At 60.4% G+C, this 13,485-nt stretch overlaps 1 protein-coding gene across 8 annotated transcripts in view; it reads right to left on the bottom strand.

Annotated features, from left to right (window-relative positions):
• Positions 1 to 1,585: 1,585 nt before the first annotated feature.
• The window catches only part of TMEM184B (transmembrane protein 184B), a 48,930-nt gene continuing 37,030 nt past the window's right edge, over positions 1,586 to 13,485 (bottom strand). For 5 of the 8 annotated variants that reach the window (XM_067010212.1, XM_059081865.2, XM_067010208.1 and 2 more), the window contains 6 exons: positions 12,165 to 12,255; positions 11,574 to 11,649; positions 8,722 to 8,813; positions 7,699 to 7,868; positions 7,035 to 7,229; positions 1,586 to 4,045 (listed from right to left, as the gene is read on the bottom strand). In XM_067010212.1, the coding sequence (XP_066866313.1) occupies positions 3,804 to 4,045; positions 7,035 to 7,229; positions 7,699 to 7,868; positions 8,722 to 8,813; positions 11,574 to 11,649; positions 12,165 to 12,255 (866 nt within the window). In that variant the 3' untranslated portion in view covers positions 1,586 to 3,803. Of the gene's footprint in view, positions 4,046 to 5,004; positions 5,026 to 7,034; positions 7,230 to 7,698; positions 7,869 to 8,721; positions 8,814 to 11,573; positions 11,650 to 12,164; positions 12,256 to 13,485 lie in introns of all 8 variants that reach the window. The other 3 variants (XM_059081864.2, XM_067010206.1, XM_067010207.1) reach the window with 1 other exon arrangement.

Below are 13,485 nucleotides of genomic sequence, written 5' to 3' on the forward strand. Positions count from 1 at the left end.
GGGGCCCACGAGGGGGTTCTGCTTTCAACCCCAGGCAGGCCCCTCTGCTGGGCGGGAAGGTTAGCCCCAATTTGCAGATGAAGGAATTGTGTCCCATCACCAGCTCTTGCACCCTGGCTTGGTGCGGGGTTGGGTTAGGTGGAGGTGGAACCGGGCAGGGTGGTGCCCAAACATCTGTCCTTCCATCTGGCTGCCTGGGGCCAAGGAGCTTCCCTGGGGAAGGCAAAGCCAGGAGGACAATGATATGGAGGGCATTCCCTGGGCATCCCTTCAGCAAATAAACAGTCCCGCCCAGGGAGAAAAATTCGATTGGAGAGTAATCTTTCCAGCCTTTCACGCCGAGGTCTGATTTTCTGCAGCCGAGTAAAAAATATTCTCCTCGTCTTCCAGAAGGCACAGAGAAGCAGGGAGAGAAGTGGCTTCCTCAACCCCTGCCTGCGGGCCTAAAGCACAACCTGTGTCTCATCCTGGTCCCCAAACTCCCTGTAATTCAACCCAATCTGCCAGCCCAGCGGGGTGTTCTGTGGTCTGTGGGGTCAGGGAAATCGAGGTGTGTTTTCCTCTTAGCTGTATGACCTTTGATGACTTATTTCGCTTCTTGCAGCCTCGGTTTACCCATCTGTACAACTAAAGTACTCTAAGGGCGTAGGTGTGACCAGCGCTGGGAACCCGAGGGGCTGCAAGCTTTAACACGCAGAGCGAAAGCTTACCCCAGCGCACCTGGCGGTGGTGAGGAGGATTTCTGCATGGCTGGGTACGGAGGGATGGCGGGGCTGGGAGAAGGATGCTCCTGTTGAAGGTGCAGGATCTGAAAGCTGGGCAAGGGCCAAACCACATGGTTCGGGTTGGTCCACAGGCTCTTCCCTCCTCACAGGTTGGGTGGGGCCCAGGATCCTGATCCAGAGACGCTGAGCTCAGGCCAGCAGAAAGGGCAGCAGGAAGCTGTCAGGGGGACGAGTGGAGGTTGGCTGGGCTGGGAATTGCCCCCACCCACGCTGCATTCCTGAGTGCCCCCGTCAGCCAGGCCAGGCCCCAGGAAGGCATGCGGCGGTGGTAGGAAGGTGCCAGGTGTCTGGCGCATGCCCACTGCCCCACAGGCCCTGCTCCGGGCCTCCTTGCCCCTGCGGAAAGGCGCCTAGGGTCCCAGGGTGGAGTGTGGGCCCGGGGAGGCAGGAAGATAGGCTGCGAGGTATGAGGACGCTGGGAAAACTCTTCCAACCCCTGGGAGACACCTGCAGGAATGGGGCTGCCAGAGTACGGGCCCCCCATCTGGCTGACCAAACTGGGTACGAGGTATCAACCCACTGTGCACGCCAGCCCTGTGGGGTACTGAGGAGGGTGGACCCCTAGTGACCAAGGCTGCCACCATGACCCACTGGCCGGGGGAGGGGGAGACACTTTGTCCACCAGGGGCCTGGACCCCAACTTCAGTCTCTGGCAATGGGAATCCCCCCGTCACCTACACCTACACCCGGAAGCAAGGAGGTTTCCTGAGACACCCTTGTCCACAACCACTAAACTCACCCCCAAACACATACAAGGGAGCCGAGCAAGAGGAAGGAACAAGCCTTACCCACAGGCAGAGGAGATTTCAATACAATCTATATTATTTCATATATATAGTTCTTTCTCACTGTATTTGCTCACTTCTGTCACGCATTTAAAATGTCACAGAGACCAAAATAGAGCGGCTTTCTGGTGGAACTCATGGCAGTCATACACGAGATACAAAACTAGGGGACTCTGTCTTCTCATACATCATACAATTAATTTTTCAAGTATTTTTTATGTACAAAGAGCTACTCTACTGGGGGAAAAATTAACAAAAAAATAAAAAACAAAAAGACAAGGCAGATTACACATCCTAGGAAGGGGGGGTGGAGTGCTTGGGCACGCGTTCCCAGCCCCATCCCCCCAGGGGCTGCTAGCTCCCTGCCACGGAGCCCCGCACCCACCATGCCAGCGGGCAGGTGGCAGGGTAGGCAAAGCCCGGTGGGGCAGGGAGTCAGCAGCACACTTTGGCCTGGAAGGAGAATCAGAGAAACCGATTCATGAGAGCAGATGGTGGGGCGGATAGAGGTCCTCCTGGGACGGCCTGCACCGACCTGCTGCCTCCTGCATAGGCTGCCACCACTGCCCAGGCCCGCCAGGGACCTGAGAGCTGACCTCCGGTACCAGACATGCAGGCCTGTGTGCCCGCCACCTGCAGGGCTGGCTTGGTCACTGAAGGAGGCCGGGCAAGATGACTGGGATGGACACCCCCCCCTCCCCGCCCGCCCCCGGCACAGTTCAGTCCAAGAGTGGCCAGAAGGAGAGATGCCACAGCGAAGTTCTGCGCCCACAGGGCAGGGCCCTTCTCCCCCACTCTGCCCCCTCCTCCAGGCTGTTGCAGCCCAAACTCATGTGCTCTCTGGGTTTCAAGTGACAGAACGCTCTGCCTGTATGAACGTGCACTGTGTCCCATCACAAGGCTCTTCCGAAGACAGTGGCCAGCGTAAGCCCGGCCTGCCTGGGGGCTCTGGCCCCGGGAGGCTCCATGATGTGGGCGTGGAGGTGGGGGAGGGGGAGGGGACTGGTGGTCCTGGCCACCCGAGGCCTGTCCAAGGGCACTTGGCCCAGCACTGCAGGATCCTCTGAGCGCCAGCAGCTTAACAGGGAGCCCCCTGGGAGTGTCTGGGACAGGCTGAGGGCCTAGTGAGGGGAGGCTTCCATATGTGACTAAGGCACAGAAGAGATGGTCCTTGGGGCCAGACGAGGCAGGACACCAGGCCCTGTTTGGACACGGGGCCAGAGAGAGGAGTCCCCCATCTCCTGGCTCCCCGCCACATGCCCCATCCCTCCCTCCTCCCTCCCGGAGGGCTGTGCTCCTCCGGAAGCTGGAAGCTGGTCTGAAATGCAGAGACCGGACCCTCCCCAGGAAACAGGAGGGAGCAGCCCCAGGGAGAGAGACCAGGATCCAGCAGAGGTGCTGACTGCTCTGCCTGGGAAGGAGGGGTGGGAACCCCTGACCCTTTGAGTAGCTGGGAAGCAAGGGCTCTACCCAAAATGCTCTCAAGAGGAAAGACCGCAAGTGGGAGGGCAGTGTGGGCGGCTGGCTGTCTTCAGCAGGCCAGGAGGAAGGGGCACGAGGCAGGCGGAAGGTGCAGCCACAGAGAGGACACTCAGGAGCCCAGATGCACCTGGGCATCCTTCTGAGGTGGGACCCATGGCTCTTGGTGTCTGGCTCTGATCCCTGAAGCATGCCAGTTAGGCCTGGGTCAGGAGGAAGGTCCACAGAGAGCATCCGTGCTCCCTCCTCCCTCCTCCCGCCCAGGCTGAGGCTAATCTAGCATCAGACAAGGGGACAGGGGAGGGAGCAGGCGGGAAGGAGAGCCCTGGTCAGAGTATTGCACGGTGTTTGGGGGAGGGGCTGTACGTCTTACTGGGGAGGGGCTGAGAAGGCTGCAGCCGCTGGTCCACAACACAAGCTCTGGGCCTGGGCACGGCTGGTCCCAACACGCTGCCGCCAAAGGACGAGCCACAGGGACGTGGGGGTCGCTCCCACTGTCCTCTGCCCGTCGTGCAGGCAGTAGAGCCTTGGCCTTGTATAGATATTCCTGAAGGCTCCTGGGTGAGCCTGGGCCACCCCCTGGGCAGACAGCATCTGGCTGTTCCTCTTGAAGCGATATGTGTTTCTGGTCCAATAAATTAAAGGGCACTGCCAAAGCTGCGGCAGCCTGCCTCCCAGCCTGGACGTGAGGCTGGAGGAGGGGCACACCCTGCCCTGGGCCAAGGTCCCAGTCCTTCCCCACCAGCAGCCGCACCTAGAACTCGTCATCAGAGCTGAGCAGGAGAGTCTTCTCATTGTCCCGGGCACCAGTGAGGCTGTGGGAGCGCGAGAGGCCGTGGGCACCCCCGCGCCAGGTGGGCCCGGGCTCCAGGGTGGACTGCTGCGTGTACTGCTGGTAGGCGGGCGAGAAGTTGTGGATGGCGTCCTGCACGATGTCGTGCGGATTCATGGTCTCCTTGAGGCTGCTGGAGATGCTCTTCATGGGGGCGCAGCGGCCTACAGGGCAGGAGGCGGGGGTGAGGGGCCCGGGCAGCGGGGAGCAAGGCAGCCTGGCCCCCTGCCCGTGGTCCCGGGACCAAACCCCCTGCCCCAAGGCTGTGTCATCTAACCAACCCCTCCTGGGACAGAGAATGGGGTCCCGGACGTGAGAAGGGACAAGCAAGGAAATGGCTCCATTGGCGGGGTGCAGAGTGGAGCACACCCCCGGGGAGAAGAGAAGCAGCCACTTGGGAAAGTCTGGCAGGTGGGAAGGGAGCTGGGGTGGAGACTGGCGTGCTGCAGGCGTGAGCCCGAGCGCCCGGGGGAGGCCAAGATAAGCTCCACGCCAACTGAAGACAGAGAGGGGAGGGGAGGGGGCCCAGGCTCCACAGGCGCTGGCCCATGGCCCCTCTCGCCTGCGGGGCGCCGGGGAGCGGACCAGGGCCCCGCTCCATCAGGACAGGCCAACAGGGGCCTGGACCCACAACGGAGCAGACATCTTCGCTCTGACAGGGCAGGGGCCACCTGCCTTGAGGTGCTGCCTCGTAATTCCCTAACAAATCATCCCCAAGGGCTCTGGCGGGGGGCGGGCAGAAATGGGCCAGGCCCCCAAACCGAGATGGAAGGGGTGAGCCCGACTCTGGTCCCAGGTCTTCAGACTCAAACTTGCATGCTCTGTTCCCCTTCACGCTCTCTGCCACGGAACAGAACTAAACTCCCCAGTTCCCCACTCGAAAGCACCGTGCCCCCAGATGGTGCAGGGCATGTTCCAGGACAATGAGAGACCAGGACGGAAACAGGAAAGCTCTACCGAGGGCAGCCCTTGGAGGCGAGTGCTCTAGGCTCTGCCGCCCAGGGGTGCCTGGAGGGGAGGAGGCGGGGACACAGCGAAGGAACTTGGGCGACACACATGCTGGTGACAGGGAGGACCAGGACTGACGTGCAGGACAGACGTGCAGACTGAGAGCAGAACCTACCGTAAGGGCCGTATGTCGGCACTGCCCGCAGCCAAACCCGGGGCAAAAGCGGGGCAGGGGAAGGGGGAGAGGAGCCAGAGGAACAGAGAAGACAAGAGACAGCTGAGTGAACACCTCGTGCCCACCACCGAGGCCGGCACCGCACCACGCACCCTGCCCAGCCCGCCCCGGGCCCTGCCGGCACCCAGGCAGCCCGCTGCCCCCTGGGGGCCTGGGGGGCGTGTCCACCTAGGAGACTCCTCCTTCGGGGCTCACGCTTTCTTCTGGTGGGGGACAAAGAGTGGACCCCCAGAACGCTGGTCGGAGTTCCACCTCTGCGCTAAAGTAGGGACCGCCCACCCCACTTCTCCTCAGGCTTGGCTAGCACTGCGGAGCCTGTGTCGCCTGCTTTACAAACCTCACAACACTCCACAGACGGGACATGGAGGAGGGCGCAGGTGACGTGTACGGCGCCGCGGTTAGTGGGTGGACAACCGGCCTGGCACCAGCGCACTGGTGGACAAGGGCTCACGGCACCTTTTTCCCGGGCTGGGCTGGGCTGGGCTGGGCTGGCATCCCTGCTAGAGCTGGATGCCTGGCCACTCTGTTTCTGGCTGGAGCTGGATGTGTCTGGGGGCAGTGGACGGGAAGACAGCCCAGGCAACCGTGGAGAGCCTCTGCAGGGCCACTGGTGCAGAAGCGCCAGCTTGAACCATGTTACACCTCAAGGGTGTAGAAAGGGTTCTTGGCCATGGCCTCAGACTCCTGGCATAAGGGTGACTTTCCCAAGGGCAGAGGGTGTCAGGACCAGGTCGAAGGGACATCGCCCTCAACACTGGGAGGGTGTCAGCCGGATCCTTCCAACTGGGGGCCTGGTGGGAAGCAGGTGGGATGCCAGCCGGCAGCGGTGAGCCCTGGCCGGTACAGCGCCCGGCACTAAGTGTAGAATCCAAACCGGAAAAAGTACACAGGGTGCCCAGGCAGCAAGTGTCAGGTGCTCAAGAGTCACGAGGCCTGGAGGGTGATTCAGTCCACATGCTTCCAGCAGCCTCGGGTATTTTAAGGCCTCTTCCCAACCAGGGAAAGAACACGGCAGGTAGGGTGAGAGGTGGGGGCCCGAGGAGCCCTGCACAGGCCAGGCCAGTGCTTCTACACTCTGCTCAGCACGCCGCTCCCTGGGGCCCGAGGTGGGCACGCACGGGTGGTGGGTCCTGCTTTCAGCCCCACAGGCAGGGAGCTGGCAGCAGCCAAACCCCTGGGTGGATGTGTTAGACCAGGAGACTTCCTCCTCCCGAGGCCCACCCCCACAGGGTGAGTCAGTTCAGGCATCCCACCCAGCCTCCTCTTCCTCCTCTCCCCTGAGCAACCCCTCCCTGCCCAGCAGCAGCCAGAGGTAGGCCCCAGCCCCTGCTTCTCCAGCCAGCAAGTCAGAATCGCCCGGGCACCTGCCGGCACATCCTGCCAGGCCCAAACCCGGGCCAAATATGCAGAATCTCCGAGGGTGGGGCCCGGACAGCATGGACTTTTAAGACTCTCCAGGGCATCTTAATATACAACTGGGGTTGCCAACTGCTGTTCTAACAAAGCGAAGATTAGCAGGTGTAAAAAGAAAGCTGTTAAAAGCTATTACCATCTAAGTCTGTTTCTTAGAAGGGATCAGGTTAAAAAAAAAAAAAAGAAGAGCTTTAGAGACAAGGGAATTACAGGACAAAATGGGTAACAGTGTTTGATGTCAGGAACCCTTAGGAACTTGTTTATTCTAGGGTCTCTGTCCTGACCTTCCTATGGGGATATCGTGCTATATCATCTCCATACTCTAGATCTGCTGCGAGAGACAGGTGGGTGTAGCTTCCAGGGCCAGTCCCTGACCCTGACACCTTGTGACAGGGGACAGCAGAGCCTGGACCTCTGTGGCCCCTTTCCTACACCTGGGATCCCTGACCTGACCCATCAACAGCTGAAGGACCCTGGGAGGCAGGAGGGGCCCTGGGGCGGGGCCGGGAAGCACCCTTCCTACTGGGGGGGGTCGACTCCAGGACGCTGGCTCGTACCTTGTGCGTCCAACCTCTTGTCAGCATAGACCTTGTAGGTGAAGGCGTGCCGCAGGGCCAGAGCTGCAAAGAACATCTCCACGCAGATGATGAAGTCCTGGTAGCCAGCAGCCACAGTGCCCTCACCCACCGACACGCGGGCCGAGTGGATCTTGGGGATGGCCCCACACTTCTCCAGGATGGCCAGGAGCATGCCTGGAAGGGGAGGTGTGGAAGGGGAGGCATGGGCATCTGGCCCCAGATGGACCCCCTTCCCCATCTCCCTTCCTCCTTACAGTCCCCCAAATGCCACACTCCCCAGGGATGTTGGAAGCAGGGCCCACGGTTACTCCTCTTGGGCAGGGATGCTGACACAAGCCAAGGCCTCAGGGAAACCACACTCCCCAGGTCCTGGCTGGACACCACCTGGATTGGATCCCCCTGTCCAGGAAGCAGTCCCACCCAAGGTCATGACTCCTGTGGAAGGCCCCTGAGGGCCCAGACGTCACACCCCACAGGCGCTCAGTGGACAGAGGTCCCTTTGAGCTCCAGGCCAGGATAAGCGCGGGACAGCCCCATGGCCTGGGCCCTCGGGGCACTGGGGACAGTGAGCAGGAGGAAGAGGACAAGGCTTAGGGGACAGGGAGGCACAGGCCAGCCTCACGGGGGCTGGGAGGAGGCTCACCTTGCCAGAAGGAGAGAAAGATGACAGACTTGACCATGAAGAACTTGAGGACGGGGCTGTAAGGGCTGAGCAGCTCCCGGGTGGCAAAGTAGAAGAGGAAGAGGGCGTAGAGGGCCAGGCTGACGGAGATGTTGTAGATGATGGTCACGTAGAGGTAGCCACTGGTGACGCTGCGGGAACGGGGAGCATCCTCTGGCTTGAACTGACCCTTCTGCGGGACAAGGGGCCTCCTTCCCCCCTTGGCCCTGCCCGCGTGCCACTCTGCACAGCTCTCGGCAATGCCCCCCGAGCCATCAAAGGGAGGGGACGGGTGATCAAAGCGGTCTAGACACTGGGGGGAGGGCAAGGGTGAGCACCTGCAGGACAGGCCAGCCCTGCCACCTGCAGCTCCGGTGCCCACGCTCCTGGTGGAGGACTCCAGCTGTCCTCGGGGGCGGGGCCTCAGACTGATGGTCACAAAGCTCAGCTTTGCTCTTTGCGCTTGAGCCAAGTGACGTCCCCTGTGAGCCTGTTTGCTCACCGGCCCTCGGGGGCTGTCGTGTAGGGTACAGGGAGTGTGTCTGAAGTGCGTGCAAGCTCAGGGCCACGTGGGACACGTGGTCACTTTCCCTAACCCCCCGAAGTCTTGTGTGTGCGTCAATTTACACAGGAGAGGAGACTCGAGACGGGCCCCTCGGGGCTCTGGCCCTCTCGCGCCCTGCCCTGGGATGGTCACTGTCCCTTCTTGCTCTCCCCGGCCCCCACCCGGCACCACCCTGCAGCCTGAAGGTGACAGATGCTGAGCGCTCACTCTGGTGCCAGAGGCGGGGCCAAGTGCGATGGCACCACCGCCAGGCCCCAGCCTTGCGATTCAGGGGTGCAGCAGGCGGGAGGAAGGCCGGGGTCAGGCTTGGCCTCCACTCAGAGGACGGACACGGGGGTGGGGCAATCTGAGGCCAGGCCCTTCCCTCGGCCAGGGCATGAGCCTCGGGGAAGGGCCGCCCGCTCCTCCCCACATGCGCCGCGGGGGGACCCGCTGCTTACTCAAAGTCACCATCTCGGTACTTGCCGAAGGCCTGGAGGATCACGGTGCTGACAGCCATGAGCGGCTTCACCACGCAGAACTGCAGGGTGGCCTGTCGCAGAGACAAGGTCAAGAGTCAAGGATAGGCACGGAAACCACGGAAGAGGCACCTCCTGTGGCCAGCTGGGCCCGGGCTGGATGCCAGGGGATGGGGGCGGCCCAACCTGTTGCCCCTGGGGGAACTGCGGTCAGGAGGGGAAGGCAGAATACACGAGACAGCAACAGGGCGATGCAGCCGCGTGAGAAGGCAGGAGGGTGTGAAGGAAGAATGGCGGAGACGCAGGAGACAGAGGTTCCACCAGAGGAGGGGCCACCGTGAATGTGCCAGGGACGGGGGGACGAGCAGGGAGCTTGGCCCAGGGGCAGAGAGCGGACAAGTGTGAGGGCTTAAGCGCTGGTGAGGGGCAGCAGCAGGGAGGGGGCCCAGGGAGCAGAGGCAGGCGAGCCTCCTTGTCTGCCCCGGGTCTGGCTCCCTGGCCCGCGCTGTAGGCCTGGGTCCAGGCCTTACGTCAAGCTGGGGTCTTACTGGGGACGGAGATGACCCCACAGGAGCACAAAACAGGAAGCAGCCTGAAGCTCAAGGTCCGGAGTCCCGACACGTGTCTGAATTCTGGCCTTGCCAGCTACCGCCGCGGAAGCCCGAGTGGGCGGTCACTCAGCCTCCGAGTGGCCGAGTGGACACTGGGGGGGGCCAAGTGCGACGGTGGATGTTTGTAACCAGCCCCGTGCTGCACGGTCGCTGTGCGGCGACTGGAGAGCAAGACCGCACGGGGTGTCCTTGGACGTCTCCCACTTCTGAGCACTCAGCAGAGGCCTCTGCCACGGAGAGAATCCCTCAGCCAGGTTTCCACAAGTCCCTACAGAGGCACCCTCGGTGCCCATAAAATCACTAGAAGCACCACTCTCTTGAAACCAAATAAATCTAAGCCACAAGGCCCCTTCTGTGGAGACGGGAGCCATTTAACAAGGCTAAGCTAGTGTGGCTCCAAATGGGACAAGGACCCCGGAGCAGAGAAAGTAACCTGTGGAACCCAAAGTTTCTGTCCCGGAAGAGGCTCGAGTGAAGTTTGCAGGGGAGCCCGGGGCGGCCTGAGCCGTGTGGCTGTCTGGAGGAGAGGCACATGTGACGGGGGCTAGAGGGCCGATGCTGCTGTCAGCAAACCCCACAAAACTCCCCTGCCCCATCCACCCCCTAGAGGAAGCGGGCCCAGCACGCTTTGGGGAAAGGGGGGTCGGCAGCGTGTCCCGAGCGAGCCCTGCGAGCCTGCCGATAGGCCGGTGCTGCCCCGGGTCAGCTCACTTGGTGCTCACGACGGCCCCGTGACCTAAGTACTGTCATCCTCCTCAGGGTACAGATGAGGAGACCGAGGCACAGAGAAGCTGAAGAGGCAGAAAGAGGCAAACTCTCCAGGAGACTCAGACCCTGGCGCCGGCACCGATGACAAAGCTGCAGTGTCCTCTCTCACGCGGGAAAGGGGGGAGGAGGCTTCTTCAGTGCTTTCCTTTTACTACCTGACCCTGCCACTTCCAGAACAGCAGTGGAACATCAAAGCCCACAGGGCTGGGGAATAATTTGCAACAAGGCAACGCAGCTAGTGATCCGGGGTCAAAACTTTATACACCACATCATCATCAAAGGAGGCAGTGAGTCACAGCCGGGCCGCACTGGTAAACAATGGCTCGGACAGGCCCCACCCTGAACCCAAGACAGTCTGAACTCCTTCCCTGCAGGTCCTGTGGGGAGGTTCTGAATTTAGAAACACCCTAGGGAAGGAGGATCTGGAAGCAGAACTGGAGACCGGGCCGGGCCGGGCCGTGCAGGCAGTGCTTTGTGGGTGCGTCTGCACTGTGGGCACGGCCCCGCCCAGAAAGGAGCAGAAAGGCCAGTCCTCCCGCAAGTCATGGTGACGGGCCGTGGGTTTCACTTCCCCTTGTGGTGACGCCGCACGACGCTGGACGGGCTGACAGGCCCTGTGGGGCCCCAGAGGAGACTAAATCGAGGTCATGCCAGCTGGGCGTGGCGCCTGACTTCCTCCCGAGCAAGGGACAGCTGGCTCTGAGCCAGGCCTGTGTTAAGGGCTTTCCCTCACCTGTTCCTCAAACCATCCCCTGAGGTAAGTATCATTACACTCATCTCAGAGAAGAGGAAACCAAGGCTCAGAGAGGTTTCGTACTTTATCCAAGGTCACACAGTCATAGGAGGGGCTGGAATTCAAACTCAGATGGTCAGACACCCAGACCCACGCACTTATGCACAAGACCACACTGCCTCCACTCAGGCCACTCGAGGCCACTGGGGCAGCAGCTCTGGAAACTGGAAGCTGCTAGACTACCTGCCAAGTGGGAAATGGGGGAAGGGACCAGAGGCTGCTCAGGCCTGTTTTTTCATGTTCTTTAATGCAGAAACCCTCCTGGCCTCTAGCTGCAGCTGATGAGAAGTTTTCAAACTGAGATTCTAGAATCGCCATGCACCTCCTCAGACACTCACACACCACAGCTTGGTCAAAGTGAGCAAGAGTCTAGAACCACTTCCTGCCCAGGGCTGCATCAGGCACTCCTGGGACACCTGCTGCTGCCCCTCTGAGCACACCCCACCAATGCAGGGGCATCCCTAACAGCTCAGGGAGTGGGTGCTGGGGCTTGGGGTGCCTCCCGGGAAATGGGAACCCTGCAGGTGGGCCCTATGCCCGTCTTTGTCACTATGTCAACCAGGGGCAGCACGGCCCCTGCAGCTGCTACCCCAGGGCACAGACCCAGGCTCCTGGTGCCTGGCCTGCAACTCTTGACCAGGGCAGTTGCTGGGGGTACCCACCTGCTTGCAGAATCGCAGAAATCCGATGGAGTAAGTCTTTCCCCAGAGGCAGCACGTGCCATACATACAGCTGGACCTGGAAGAGACAAGCAGAGAAGGGGTTGGTGAGCAAAGAGCCAGACTCAGGAAGGTAGGGCTGGGGGAGGCCGCCCTCACCCTCCTGCAGATCCAGACAAGCTGGGGTAGGGCGGGGTAGGGTGAGTTTGGGGCTTGGATCCTGGGCAGTCTTTAGAGCACAAGGCCAAGCACAGGGAGAGACGCAGGAGAGTATTTGCATATGCAGTACGGGAGCCGGGGAGACACTGACCTTGGGGTAACAAACCAACTTAAAAGGCACTGAACGTAAAAACTACAAGAGGGAGAAACAGGCAAACGGGAAAGGACAGGAAGAGACAGAAGGGGAAAGAGCCAGACAGGCCCTCCCAAGAGTTCCAATGAATGGCCTCGCTCGGGAAGTGTGGGAGAGGCAGAGAGGTCAAGGTCACGGGCAGAGATGGTCTGTGTGACGGGCTGACGGCCAGGAGAGCTCTGAGAACGCCAGGCCCAGGAAACAGGGTGGTGTGGGGGGCTCTGGGGGGACTTCATACTCACTCGATGGGCTTCCCTCTGATCTCTGACATGATGGAACTTTCCCCTCCAAGGTATTCATAGCACAGGCTCAGGAAATTATAGATGACCAAGGCTGTGAAAACAATGTCCAGAGAAAAACCACTCAAATCAACAGGATGGATAAACAGATGGTGGAGTTCTAAACAGCAACGAAAGTGAAAGAACCACAGTCACAGGGAGCAACGGGGAGGGAACCTCAGGGACATAAGAATCTGCAGTGAATCTTCCATTTGTAATCAGAATCAGTCACGGCTAAATCATGCTGTTCAGGGATGCACACATACACTGCTGGTCACACCACAAAGAAAGGCAAGAAAGAGATTTACCACCAAATCCAGGAACGTGTGGGGAGCTGTGGGAGGGGACATCGGGACGGGATGCTGGGGGCTTGAGGAGCCGGCAGTGTGCGTGTTCTGGGTTTCGGCTTTACAGGTATTTATTAGCTTTATGCACTTTTCTGTTTGTGTGTCACAGATCACAATTTTATGACAAAGCAACAATAAAACTTCTCCAGAGGGATCTCAGGAGGCATTCTCAGCAAGAATGAGACAGAACCCCTTATGCATTCAACAGCGTGTAGCGGCATCTTAGTGAGCACAGCATGATAAGCTGTTATGAGAGGTGCACAAAATATAGTGCAAATTTCTTAGGAAGCCGGGCCAGCTCATCCTGCATCGTGACACAGCTTGACATCACCCACAAAGATCCAAAATTTACAACAGCAACCTAGGGCACAGTAGAAGTATGCTGTAAATGCTGCAAATACAGCGCTATGCTGTAATTGGTCTCCTGATCAGAGGACTTCTGCGGGGCCAGCAGATAAAGGCTGCTGCCTGCAGGGTGCCAGAAGCACACGGAAGTGCCGGGAGCCAGGGAGACAGGGCGTGGAGAGGAGGACGAGGAGCACAGCGGAGGACACCACGGAGGAGAGGATGCAGGAGGCAGATCAGGGACCTAGCTCAGGGGAACAGGAGACACGTCCAGCGCAGGAGTGAGGCCAAGGGGAGGGTCAAGGTGGGGTCAGGGGATAATAAGATCAAGGGAGAGGCACCAGCAGCCCTGCAGCCAGCAGGCTCCTTCCATCGTCTGACCGGCCAACCCCCCTGCAGCAGAAGGGCCTTCAAGGCCCCCCAGTGCAGCCCCCTGGCTCAGCTCAAGATCTCTCACCAGGTGGCTTGGTCCCTGCCCACCCATCAAACTTCCTTCCCAGCAACACTAGGTGCCCGTTTCCCCTCAGCAGGGTCTTGTGCCCTTCGTGTTTCTGCCCTTGCAGATCCTACTGCCTGGACGCCCTGCCCTCTGA

This window comes from Kogia breviceps, chromosome 12, assembly GCF_026419965.1.
Source record: "Kogia breviceps isolate mKogBre1 chromosome 12, mKogBre1 haplotype 1, whole genome shotgun sequence".
In the NCBI taxonomy this organism is placed as follows: Eukaryota; Metazoa; Chordata; class Mammalia; order Artiodactyla; family Physeteridae; genus Kogia; species Kogia breviceps.